Source organism: Prionailurus viverrinus, chromosome D3, assembly GCF_022837055.1.
Source record: "Prionailurus viverrinus isolate Anna chromosome D3, UM_Priviv_1.0, whole genome shotgun sequence".
Classification (NCBI taxonomy): domain Eukaryota; kingdom Metazoa; phylum Chordata; class Mammalia; order Carnivora; family Felidae; genus Prionailurus; species Prionailurus viverrinus.
In genome coordinates this window covers 8,348,078-8,360,830 of record NC_062572.1, presented here as the reverse complement: position 1 = coordinate 8,360,830, position 12,753 = coordinate 8,348,078, and the positions used below count along the sequence as shown (strand labels likewise).

Sequence of the window (12,753 nt, the reverse complement as noted above, 5' to 3'; positions counted from 1 at the left end):
CCAGCTATTACCCGGGTTGCGGGATGCCGTCTGCCCTTTAATTAAAATCCTGGATAATCTGAACAGCATTCTGATGAAGCCAACACTGCACCCCTCTCACCCCGCCCCGGGTTCTCTTAAGTTTCGATTTAATGGGATTTTACTGCGTCCAAAAAATGACAAGGCTGCTTTTGAGGCTGGAACGGAAAATGAATACTCAGTCAGTTAGAATGTCCCTTTGCTTTCCCTCGGCTCAGTGGGGTGGCTCATCAGCTTTGATATTAAGCCCTCGAGCGCAGTCCACGTTGCTCCCAGACCTGATTTGCTCCCAGACCTGATTTCCAGAGTGTGGTTTAGAAAGGTGGAAGGTTCGCCCCCAGGCACTAGGCAGGCTAGATTATTCTGATTAAGTAGTTCTGCCCTCCAACGTCTGGCATTTGCCTACTCTCTCCTTTCTCTACAGGGAAACTCCTTCTTCGTGATGACAAACTTCCTCAAGACAGAAGGCCAACAGCAGGGGTTATGTCCTGAGGTAAGGAGGGGACCAGAGTGGTTGGCAGGTAATAAGAGTCGCTGGAGGGGGCACAGGTCAGAGGAAGATAATGAACTGATGATGCTATCCTCCACCCCCCACCCTAAGGTCAGGCTCTGGTTCCCCTAAGACTGGCCGTTAAACCTCCTCCCCAGAAAAGCGGAAGTCAAATGTGCATAAACCAGTCATCTCATTTCTTTTTCTTCTTCTGTCCTCAGGCCTAAGACGGGGCTGACCTCATTTTCTGAGGCCAGGGGAAAGTGCTGGCTGGCACCCCTTACTTCCCATTTCCTGCTGAGCCTTTGAGCTTGTCTCTTGGCCCAGTTCTGCAGCCACAGAGGTGCTTAGACCAGGCCCCCTCCCCCCTACCCCAAGGGCCTTCCCTGAAAGTGGTACCTGGTTACATCTACCTTTTGGATCTTTATTTATTTTTATGTTTTGTTGACATATAACTCATATACCATAAAGTCCACCATTTTAAAGTGTAGAAATGAGTGGTTTTTAGTATTTTCACAATGTTGTACAACCATAACACTACCTAATTCTGGAACATTTTCCAAATGTTCCCCAAAATAAGTCCTATACCCGTCAGCTGTCATGCCCCACTCCCCACTTCCCTCAGCCTTTGGCAACCACTGATCCACTTTCTGTCTCTGTGGATTTGTCTGTTCTGGGTATTTCATATCATTGAGATCGCACAGTATGTGGCCTTTTGGGTCTGGTTTCGTTCACTGAGCATCATGTTTTTGAGGTTCATCCATATTGTAGCAGGTGTGTTTCTTTCCTTTTTATGACTGAGTCATAGTCCACTGTATGAATACACTACACTGTATTTGTCCACGTATCAGCTCATGAATACTTGGGTTGTTTCTACTTTTTGGCTGCTGTGAACATTTGTGTATAAGTTTTTGGTGCAGGCACAGGCACCTGCATTTCTGTATCTTAGAGACCCGCGTTGCTTACTCCCCACTATCCCATCCTTCTCCCTGCAGTTTCCCACCCGCAGGACACTCTGTTCCTCTGACTTGGGCTGTAAAAAGGGACGGGTGGACCCGCAGAGCAAAGGTATGTTATGTTTCTTCTCTGGGATCCTGGGGGTTGGGGGTGGTCTGGTATCTTGGTGACATTCACAAATGCCCTAAAGTTCAAATCTTTGGACTCTGGCTCTCAGATGCCTTCTTCCACCCTCACCAGGCCCTGGGGGGAGCCTGTGTCTGCCCCCATGCCTCTGCTCTGTCCCCAGAGGACTAGGAATGTGATCTAATTCCCCAGGGAGGGCAGCTCCTGAAAACCTCCAGAATTAGCATCTTCAGGGTTCTCACTGACAGGAAAACTGAATGGCCCATAGTACCTTCTGTGTATGCTGAACTTTCCCCTTTGAATTTCCCTGAAGGTTGAGGAATATGAATTGTACCCTCAGGGCACCTGGGGACCGGTACCACCATTAACCGTCAGAATTTCTCTATCTCTTACTTGAACTTAAAGAGGCACATGACAGTTAAAAAATGACCACAAAAAAGAACATATCTTTATATGTTATAACATATACACATACACAAAAAAAGGCCTATGGATGTCACACTCTGTTCCTTTAGATGTATATGTCTGTCTGAGTTGGTATAGAGATCATTCAGACATTACTTACTATTTAACTTTCCCCCTCGGAATCTGCGAGTGGCTCTGATGCTCCAGAAAGATGTGCCGTGCTCATTCTGTGGCTTATGCACATCCCTGGTCCGGGCTGTACACCCCTAAGTGGCTCAGATGCCCACTTAAAAGCCAGGTTCTAGTCCATTCATGCCAGGCGAGAGAACATGCCCTGTTCGGCTCCTTTCTCAGCATCTTTTCTGGCAAAGAAACCAAAAGAGCCAACAGCTATCCATGGTCTCTCTGTGTTCTCTCCAGATCTTTTTTTAAAAAAGCTTACTGTCCGATGTGTTCTCTGCTTAGGTTTCCTTATGTAAGTTTGTGGTTCAAATGAGGTTTTGTGGAAGTTAAAACTGCTTGGGCTGAAAAGCATAAATAAATAGTCTCTTGCTTGGGTTGAGTTCAAGATATGCCTACAGTTTTCACACTTGTGCTTTTTTGGCCCCTTGGCCCCACCCCACCCCACCCCACCCAGGGATCCAGACCGGAAGGTGTGTAGAGTATAAAGGGAAGCTAAAGACCTGTGAAGTCTCCGCCTGGTGTCCCATCGAGGCAGCGAAAGAGCCCCCCCGGTGAGCTGCAAGGTTGGGAGAGATGTGGTGGCCCTGACCAGTGATCAGATAAAAAGTCTTGAAAAGTCCTGGGTCCTACTGACTTGGTGACCCTCTGTCCCAGGCACACCAGTGGTCTCTGTGGGGCGCATGCTAATTATTAAAATATTGCAATAATTCTGTACTGGCTGGTAAACAACTACTACCCTGAGCACCCTTGGCTGCCCCTGGACCCCTGGCTGAGGACCTCTGGAGCCCTCCTCCAGCACTACCGCAGACCTCATTCTGATTGGTCAGTGTCCATACTGAGTGATTAAGTATGGCAAGGTGGTAAGAAGGGGGGGAAGAAAGGAAAAGGGAAGAAAGGGGAAGGGTAGGGGAGGGTAAAGAGGGCAAAAAAGGGAGGGAGGGAGGGAGGGAAGAGAAGTTTTCTTAAATTAAGTGGTCACAGTGGCACACAGATTTGTTGATCCCTGAATTGATTCTTCTCTTTAACACACAACGTCAGGCCCAGAAGGTAGAACTTGATGTTAAATCTCAGAAACCACAGGGATTGGTGCATTTCAGCAGAAGAACAGAGAGACCTGGATTCAAATTTGACTCTAACATTTCCTTGCTGTGTGACCTTGAGCAAATGGCTTGACCTCTCTGAGCTTCAGTTTCCTTATTTGTAAAATGAGGCTAATAGTTGCCCCTACCTCACGGGACTGTTATGAGAATTAAATGAGATGATACTTGTACAGCAATTGCAAAGTGAGCCCCATGCCTGGCTTATAGTAGTCAATAATGTGTGCGTAGACACGCATACGATTTATTTTACATGTAACTATGCACAAGAGACTGTGCTAAAAAAATAGAAGCAGACCCAGATATGGAGCAGGTCCCAAGCCTCTTGTAATCTAATCAAAGAGATAAGACATGTGCATAGAGAGATATAATTCAAGATAGAAAGTTAAGAGTGTCATAAGAGAGAAATAAAGGACTTTGATCCTTAAAGTTTCAAAATCATGTAGTCCTCTTATTCTTAGAATGTTGCCCAGAAAGCATGGGATTTAGGATGTTCTAAAAGTAAATGGTCTAGCATATAGTAGGCATTTGTTGTAAATAAGATTTTTTTTTAATGCAAATGCCAGAAATACAACTTAAACTGGCTTCAGGAAAAAAGAAAATGTTATTTTCTTATTCCTGTAAATGAAGAGTCCAAAAGTACTAGCTTCAGGAAAGACTTGATCTAGGCTTCAAATTAAAATGATGTCATTAAGATTCTCTCCCTTTCATTCTGTCTCTTCCCACCTCCATCGCACACCCACCCTCCAGTTATTCTTTCCTCCGTTTTGGCTTTCCTCACACTGTGGCCCAGGGAACTCCAGGTTTACACTGTGTTTACTACTAGTAATCCTAAAGAAAGTGAGTTTTTCTTTTCCCAGTATTTCCTACAAAAGCCCTAGAATGTTTTCATTGGCCTAAGTCATGTGACAATCTCTGAACCAATCACTGTGGCCAAGAGGATTGAGTTATACTGTCTAGCAAGCTCTGGGTCACTTGCCTACCCTGGGAGCGGTAAGGATGGGTAGGAGATAGATTCGTCCTCACCCAACCTTCTGGGCTGAGAGTGGGAGAGACATGGCTTTCCCACCGGGAGAAAACTGAAGTGCTTCTAACAGAGGGGGAATGGATGTTGGAAAGGCAAAAACTGGTGTTCTCTATAGTTACATCCTTTTTATTCTGGAATAGAAAGTAGATCATTCTTGGTGCCCCCTTCCAAATATGTCTGTCCTTTCCCGGTGCTACTCCCATTATATATACCTGCCACCCACTCAGGCATGCCAAGCAATAAAGTACTAGTTGTATCTCTTTATTCATAGCCAGTTCTCTCCATCTTTAGCCGACTGTCAACTGCATGAGGACAAAAACCTTGACTGTTTTGTTTAGCACTACATTCCCAATGCCCAACCCTGTGCCCAGCAAAGTAAATATTTGCCAAATGAATGGATGGATGGGTTGTGGGGGGCACCTTGCTACAGTCTAGCATTTGGTCTCCTCTAACTCATGGAGAATTTATGCTACTCAGAGCCTCTAGAGAATGAGTGATGAAGTCAACTCTATGTGTGTGGCCCTGTGCTAAAGCCTGGGGATGCCAGTACAAAAAAAAAAAAAAAAAAAAAAAATCATTATCCTAGCCCTGCAAGAACTCCAAGCCTATTGGGAAAGATACAAACAAGGGTGTGCTGGAGCTGGCCTATACTAGCTCTGAGCCCTTTATGCTCATCCCTTCCCAACTCCAAGTTCAGTGATACCTGCTAGTAGCTTGAGATCGGCCATGGTGGGAGGGCTTATACTACAGTCATCAGTAATTGCTACAGATCAGAGCTCCACCACCTCACCGCCCCTCCCACCCCGCCCAGAGACCTGGCTGTTAAATATTTACCAGCACACCACTGCACATACCTAAACACAGAATTACATCAGAGTGTGAGAAGAGTTATAGTAAATGCCATGGGGTCTCAAGAAAAGAGAGCTTCTTCCTCTTTTTTAGATTTTTAGGAAGGTTTTGCCCACTAGACTACATTTCTCTTCACTCATTGCAATGACCTGAGCCAGAAACCAGAAGCCTGTCGTCCCGTTGGCCCACTGACCCCCACCCGGCATCTCTCTCTCTCAGGCCTGCGCTCTTGAACATTGCCGAAAACTTCACAGTGCTCATCAAAAATAACATCGACTTCCCTGGCCACAACTACACCACGTAAGTGTCCAGAATGTCAGACTGTGTTAGCTATCTACTGCCATATAACGAATAATGCCAAAACTTAGAAGCTTAACAACCAACATTTATTATCTCACGCTCTTTCTGTGGGTAAGGAATGTGGGAATTACTTTGCTGGGTGTTTCCGACTCAGGGTCTCTCAGGTGGCAGTCAAGCTATCTGTCAGTGGGGACTGCAGTCACCTCTGGGCTTGACCGGGGCTGAGAATCCTCTTCCAAGCGCACTCACCTAGATGTCAGCAGGGAGTTCAGTTCCCCACCATATGGACCTCTCCCTAGGACTGCCTGAGTATCCTTAGGAATGGTGTCTGGCTTCCCCCACAGCGGGTGATCTAAGAGGTACAGAGAGCAAGCCAGCCAGACAGTAAACAAGATGGGAGCCTTTTATGACTTCATCTTGGAAGTGACACAGCATCACTTCTGCCATATGCTATTGGTCACATAGACTAACCCTGCACAGTGTAGGAGGGGACTACACAAGGGTGTAACTCCAGGGACTGAGGACCCCTGGGGCCCCTCATGGAAACCAGCTAACAATTGGCTCACTCCTATGAAAGAGATGGGTCTCAGTTTCCAATAGACATTTTTGTTGGTTTGTTGCTTCTCATTGTGTGCAGGAGAAACATCTTGCCGGGTGTAAACATCACTTGTACCTTTCACAAGACTCAGGATCCACAGTGTCCCATCTTCCGACTAGGAGATATCTTCCGAGAAGTAGGAGATAATTTTTCAGATGCTGCAATTCAGGTTGGTGGCTTTTTTGTACAGTGAGTCAGGGGATCTCAAACAGCCAAGAGGCCGGGCCTCCGGGTCTTAATTATAAGGCTTCCTTCACTGAGCATTTAGTAAATCTCACACTCTGCATTACCTCAACTAATCAGGCAACAAAGCTGTGGGGGAGATCCCTGGTTTCCTGTGGCTGCTGTAACAAACTACCCCAGTCTTGGTGGCTTACAACAACACACTTTTTTTTTTTTTTACACTTCTGGCAGTTGGAAGTCTAAAGTCAGTTTCACTGGACCAAAACCAAGGTATCAGCAAGGCCATGCTCCCTCCAGAGGCTCTACAGGAGAATCCGTTTCCTTGCCTTTTCCACCTTCTAGAGCTACGGTCCTTGCATTTCTTGGCTCGTGGTCCCTTCCTCCAGCTCTGAAGCCAGCTGCATGGCGTCTTGCTTCAGTGGTCCCACTGACTTCTTGTTCTGTGTAAAGTCTCCCTCAACCTCCCTCTTATAAAGATACTGATCTTTTGGAGAACATTTATAAAAGGAAACATGTAGGGCCCATCTGGATAATCCAAGATAATCTCTCCATCTCAAGATCCTTAATTTAATTGCAGTCTCTTTTGCCCTATAAGATAATATATCCAAAGAGTCCAAGGATTAGGACCTGGGACTGGAATATCTTTGGCAATGATTCAGACTACCATACTTGAATTAGTCAGAATTCTTCCAGTTGTACGTTATAGACATCCAAACCAAATGATGTGAGCAAAGAATAAATTAAAAAGCATCTGGGGGGCAAAAAGAAACCAAATAATTGGTTTAAACCAAAAAAAAAAAAAAAAAGAGCCATATTAACTCATATAAAGACACCAGGGGAAATGGACCTTCTAGTACAGCTAAGGCATTTTCCTACCTCGGAAATTTTCTTCCTTTCTGGAAAAGTCTTGCCCCAGACATACCATTAGCTGTCTCCCTCACCTGCTTCCAGTCTGTGCTCAAATATAAGTTCAGTGAAGCTTTCCCTTACCACTTCATTTAAAATGACAATTTCTAGGGGCGCCTGGGTGGCTCAGTTGGTTAAATGTCCAATTTCAGCTCTGGTCATGGTCTCACAGTTCATGAGTTTGAGCCCCATGTCAGGCTCTGTGCTGACAGCTCAGAGCCTGGAGCCTGCCTGGGATTCTGTGTCTCCTTCTCTCTCTGCCCCTCCCCCACTCATGCTCTGCCTCTCAAAAATAAACATTAAAACATTTTTTTAAATTTTTTTGTGTTTATTTTTGAGAGAGAGAGAGAGAGAGAGCATGAATGGGAAAGGGGTAGAGAGAGAGGGACAACAAATTAGAGGTGGGCTCCATGCTGTCAGCGCAAGGCCCGATGTGGGGCTTAAACCCACAAACTGCGAGATCATGACCTGACCTGAAGTCAGATGCTCAACCGACTGAGCCACCCAGGTGTCCCCCCCAAAATTTTTAAGTGACAATTTCTAACCATATCCAGCACTATCTGACATACTATATAATTTACATATCCATTTGTCTGTTGTCTGTTTTCCCTGACTAGAATGTAAGTTCAATGAGGGCAGGGATCTTTGGCTTCTTTTGTTAGTTTTTGTATAATGCTCAGCATAAAGGACATTGAATAAGTATTTGTCGACTGAATGAAGTGTATGATAGCAGCAGGCATGGCTGCATCCAGGAACTCAGATGAGGTCTTTAGGAATCTGGCTCCCCATCTCTTTGCTTTTTCTTTAATGACAAGGTCACTCTCAGGCAGATCATCCTCATGTCAAGACAAAGGCACCAGAGCCTTTAGAACTGCACTGTCTGATACGGTAGCCACTAGTCACATGAAGCTATTTAAATTTAAATTAATTGAGATGAAATATTTATTTCCTTTGTCATGCTGGCCACATGTCAAGCACTCAGTAGCCACATGTAGCTAGTAGAGACTTTATTGCACAGCATGAATATAGACTATTTTCATCACTACAGAATATTCTGTTGGACAATGTTGCTCTGAACTCTCACACTCTCTAGCTGGTGGTCCCAACCAATAGAGGACCTCTTTTTTTTATGGTTCTGGCAAAATGTCTCAGAGAGGGCTCTGATTGGTCAATCTTGGGCCACATACCTATTCCTGAACCAGTCACCAGGTCCAGAAGGATGCCTAATCCTGACTGGCCAGGCCTAGATCATGTTCCCACTCCTGGAGCTGGGAGAGGCGACAGTCCCATCCAAACTGCTCAGTTGGGAGAAACGTTTCCCAAAGAAACTTCCAGGGACTTTTACCAGGAGAACTGGATGCTGAGTGACAGAAACATGAGATATTCACAATAATATGTACAGTGCTTGGCTTAGTGCCAATAAATGATAGTTGTGATTATTCTGTATTATTTCCCCTTTCTCCAAGTCAGAGTCTGCTTGTTTTTCATCTTTCTATCCCTAGCATCTAGATGCTGTCTTGAAATACCATATTATATCAATTCAAAGACATACTTTTTTCTGAAATATTTAATATTTATATTTCTGAATCAGGAAATACTTTAGATTCATGGAATTTCACAGTTTAATTGACAACATTTGTTATGTTCCTTCTCAGAGGAACATAAAAAGAAAATTAGGTATCTGATAAGCAATGGTGTCTAAGATTCAGTGAAATAAGTCAGTGTTCAAAACATGTTTGTAGAAAGAAAGAAGTACCAAGTAGAGGTAAAAGATTAAAAGATTCCTTAGAAGTTCAGAGAAGAAAAAGGTGACCCTGAACTGAGGAGAATGGGGTGGCTGAATTGACAAGGAAGGATGTACATCAGGTCTTGGAGGCGGATGAGGATTTAGCTAGAGAGATGGGTGGGAGAAATATTTCAATGGGAGAAAAGGACAAGGGCCAAGACTTAAAAGTTCAAAGTGTACCCAGAAATTCCACTCATCATAAGTAGACACAGAAGAGAAAGGACATCATATGTCCACACAAAATCTCGTACTAAGTGTTTGTACATAAGCTCGTACATCAGCAGCATTATTCATAATAGCTAAAAGGTGGAAACAATCCAAATGTCTATCAGAGGATAAATGGATAAATCAAATGCAGTCTTTCCATACAAAGAAGTATTCTTCCACCACAAAAAAGGAATGAAGGATTGACACAGGCTACAATATGGATGAACTTTAAAAATATTACGACAAGTGAAAGAAGCCACACACAAAAGCCACACACATAATCACCTATTATGTGATTTCATTCATATGAAAGTTCATAAGAAGGAAGTCTATAGAGACAGAAAGTAAATTAGTGGTTGCTTAGGGCTGAGGGAGGGGAGAAAGGGGTGTTGACTAAAAGTTCAGGGGTTTCTTTTGGAGGCAATGAAACTTGTAAAATTTATTATGGTGATGGTCACACATATATGTGAACGTACCAAAAAATATTGAATTAAACACTTTAAGTGCCTAAACTGTATCTCAATAAATCTGTTAAAAAAAAAAAAAGAAATGAAAATTTCAAGTGCTTTAAGGGAAAAGTATACACAGTTTGGAATAAGAGCTTTCTCCAGGGGGTTGTTGGGAGGTAAAGCAGAAAAGATATGTGATGGGGCACCCTGAATTCCAGTGTAATAAACTTCAACTTCATCTTTAATGGGAGGCGGGAAGTCAAGGTGTTGATTATGGGAGAGATTTATTGAAAGTTGTATTTTAGGAAAAGAAATCTAACGGTGTGTCCCAAATGGGAAGAAGAGCAGGGAGACGCGTTTGCAGCTACTTATGTGTGTTAGATGGGCTCATGTACTCATGGCTCTGAAATTTAATCCGTGTTTTCCTCTAAAAAGAAAACCTTTGGGGTGCCTGGGTGGCTCAGTCAGTTAAGCATCCGACTTCAGCTCAGGTCATGATCTCATGGTTCGTGGATTCCAGCCCCACATCAGCCTCTGTGCTGACAGCTCAGAGCCTGGAGCCTGCTTCAGATTCTGTATCTCCCTCTCTCTCTGCTCCTTCCCCACTCATGCTCTCTCTCGCTCTCACTCTCAGAAATAAACATAAAAATTTTTTTAAAAAGAAAAGAAAAGAAAACCTTTGCCTTAATGATCATCCCTATGCAGGGAGAGGTCTGGTAGCTGTGTCCCACATGCAGCAGGACTTGCAAACTGTGTCTCCTTGTCTTCCCCAGGGAGGAATCATGGGCATTGAGATCTACTGGGACTGCAACTTGGACAGCTGGTTCCATCGCTGCCATCCAAAATACAGTTTCCGTCGCCTTGACGACAAGACCACCAATGAGTCCTTGTATCCTGGCTACAACTTCAGGTAACAGTGCTCCGGGTCAGACCGGCCACCACTGGCTCTGCACAAACCTCCAAGGCCAGGCTGAATTGCATAACCAGCAGCCGGCAAGAATTAATTTTGGTTCCCAAGGCAACAAGATGAATGCAAAAGTCCTCTACGAGCTAGGGAATGGCTGGATTTTTGTATGAATTTTTTTTCTTTTGAAAAAAAAAAAAAAACAGAAACAAAAGTGGGCAAACAGGGAAGAACATAGAGAAGAGTATAAAAATCACCCGTAAGTCCTCAACCCTGAGATAATGAAAGATAGCCCTCTGGTGAGTGTTCCTTCCTCTAACTGACTCTTTTATGTGGCTGCTAGGAGATCGTATCATGCTTATAACCTGCTATTCTGTGTTTGTGCGTTTGTTTTGCCATATCCTGGGTCACTCAGAATTCGTTGTGACCATCATGTTAATGATGCCAATGGTGGGAACGTAATGATATCAACAGCCACAACTTAGGGAGGGTCTTCTATATACCAGGCCCTGGACATCATCACCCCTCTACCTCACGTCAACCCTGAAAAGGGGATATTAGTGTTCCCAGGTAGAGCTGAGAAAGGTGAAATGATTTGCCCAGGACCCACAGCTAACAATAGCTCCATAATACTAACTAACCTAAGTCACTCTGACTCCCAAGCCCATGCGCTTTCCCTTCCATCTCATGATTTTCTCACCCGTGCCTCCATTACTGGACATTTGAGGCACTTCCAGTTTTTCTATGACAAATAATTCTATGCTGCAAATTTGTGTACATAAATCTTTGAATTCCAGAGTGTTTCCTTAGGATAAATTTCTAGAAGTAGAGTTATTGGATCAAAGGTTATTAACATTTTACCATACATTGTAAAATTTTTTTTCTAGGACTCTTTCATTTCTCGGTTTCATATTTGGTTCTTTCTCAAAGCCATCTATTATTGTTTTGGTGAGGTCCCTTCTTACCTTATGGATCCTCTTCTCTGTCTGTTCTACTGTATAGCCTCTTTCAAGTTGACCCTTATCTGTAGTAACTAGAGTGGGATTTCTTCTTCCGAAGCGTTGGAGTATCTGTTGGTGGGTTTCAGCAAGAAAGACCTTGTGCAAAGTTCTGTGTGTACTGTGGGATGTGAATATTCCTCAGTGGGGATTATGTAATTTTGTAATCTGCCAGGACTGTGTGACATCTATCCATTAACCAGTTTGGGGGTTAATTTCTGGGCATTGGATGTCTTCACTCTGCCAAAAGTATCCCATCCCTGCTCCCTTGCTATGTGGGGCTTCTGCAGCTTCGGCTCCCTTCCCCATAGGTGTGAGACTCTAGCTCCTAGATACAGATCTGGCTGGGGTACCCCTAGGGCACAGACGCATGGCCCCAGTTCCCCCCATCACTCATCTCTAGCACCTAAAAAATATCTGTCCTTGTTTTGAGCTCAGTAATATATTGATATGACTTTAATAGGTATATTATATATATATATATACATATATATATATATATATATATATATATATATATATATAATCTTGTATTTCTTTCTGTATGGGAGGTGGTAGGCTTACTGTACTAGAACATCTTAAAGACTCCTGAGGCTACAATGCGTCCACACCGGCAGTCTTGTCTGACTTTTAAGGTTCTTTGATGCTTCTTGCTTCTGGACTTCAACCCTATAAGAATTGACTAGAATCCTGGTTCCTCTTCACCATTTAAACAGGCTGGTGCTGGTTTACTTACTCTTGTTTTGACCCTCTGCACAGTTCACTCCTCTGCCCCTGACTTTTCCCCAGTGGTGATCCTGTGCCATCCTAACTTAAGTTTCCATGTCACCTCCTATGTCTGGGTTATTTTTTCAGCCCATTCCTACAATTCTGCCTCAGCACTAACTTGGCCTTTAAGTTTGAGGCTCCATGACCTCTCATTGCTTCTGGGTGCCAGTCAGGTTTTGGCAACTGTAATTATAGTTGATCATTTTGGGCCCTAGTTCCAGACACAAAGTAGGCTTATGCTGTTCCCTTTTCAAAAAGAGTTGCTAATTACATTCCTAGAATGGGGGCTAGCCATCATTTTGCCTATGGAGCCCGACGGAAATTGATATTGGAATTCCTCATTTATTTACTCATCAAATATATATTGAAGAAAACATATTGTTGTGACAGTGGGTTTATATTGGTAAACAAAACAGACAAAGTTACTACTTAGCCTATATTCTAGTAGGGCATGAATATAAGTATATTATAATACGTAAGACAAAAATATAAGAAAATCCAA

General features: G+C 43.6%; 2 protein-coding genes across 6 annotated transcripts in view; one reads left to right on the top strand and one right to left on the bottom strand.

Annotated features, from left to right (window-relative positions):
• Positions 1-12,753, bottom strand: part of IFT81 (intraflagellar transport 81) — a 228,110-nt gene that overhangs the window by 175,723 nt on the left and 39,634 nt on the right. The window lies entirely within an intron of this gene.
• Positions 1-12,753, top strand: part of P2RX7 (purinergic receptor P2X 7) — a 50,263-nt gene that overhangs the window by 17,997 nt on the left and 19,513 nt on the right. For all 4 annotated transcript variants that reach the window (XM_047827338.1, XM_047827337.1, XM_047827335.1 and 1 more), the window contains 6 exons: positions 443-511; positions 1,504-1,576; positions 2,634-2,730; positions 5,372-5,452; positions 6,090-6,219; positions 10,355-10,491. In XM_047827338.1, coding sequence (XP_047683294.1) covers positions 443-511; positions 1,504-1,576; positions 2,634-2,730; positions 5,372-5,452; positions 6,090-6,219; positions 10,355-10,491 — 587 coding nt within the window. The remainder of the gene's footprint in view (positions 1-442; positions 512-1,503; positions 1,577-2,633; positions 2,731-5,371; positions 5,453-6,089; positions 6,220-10,354; positions 10,492-12,753) is intronic.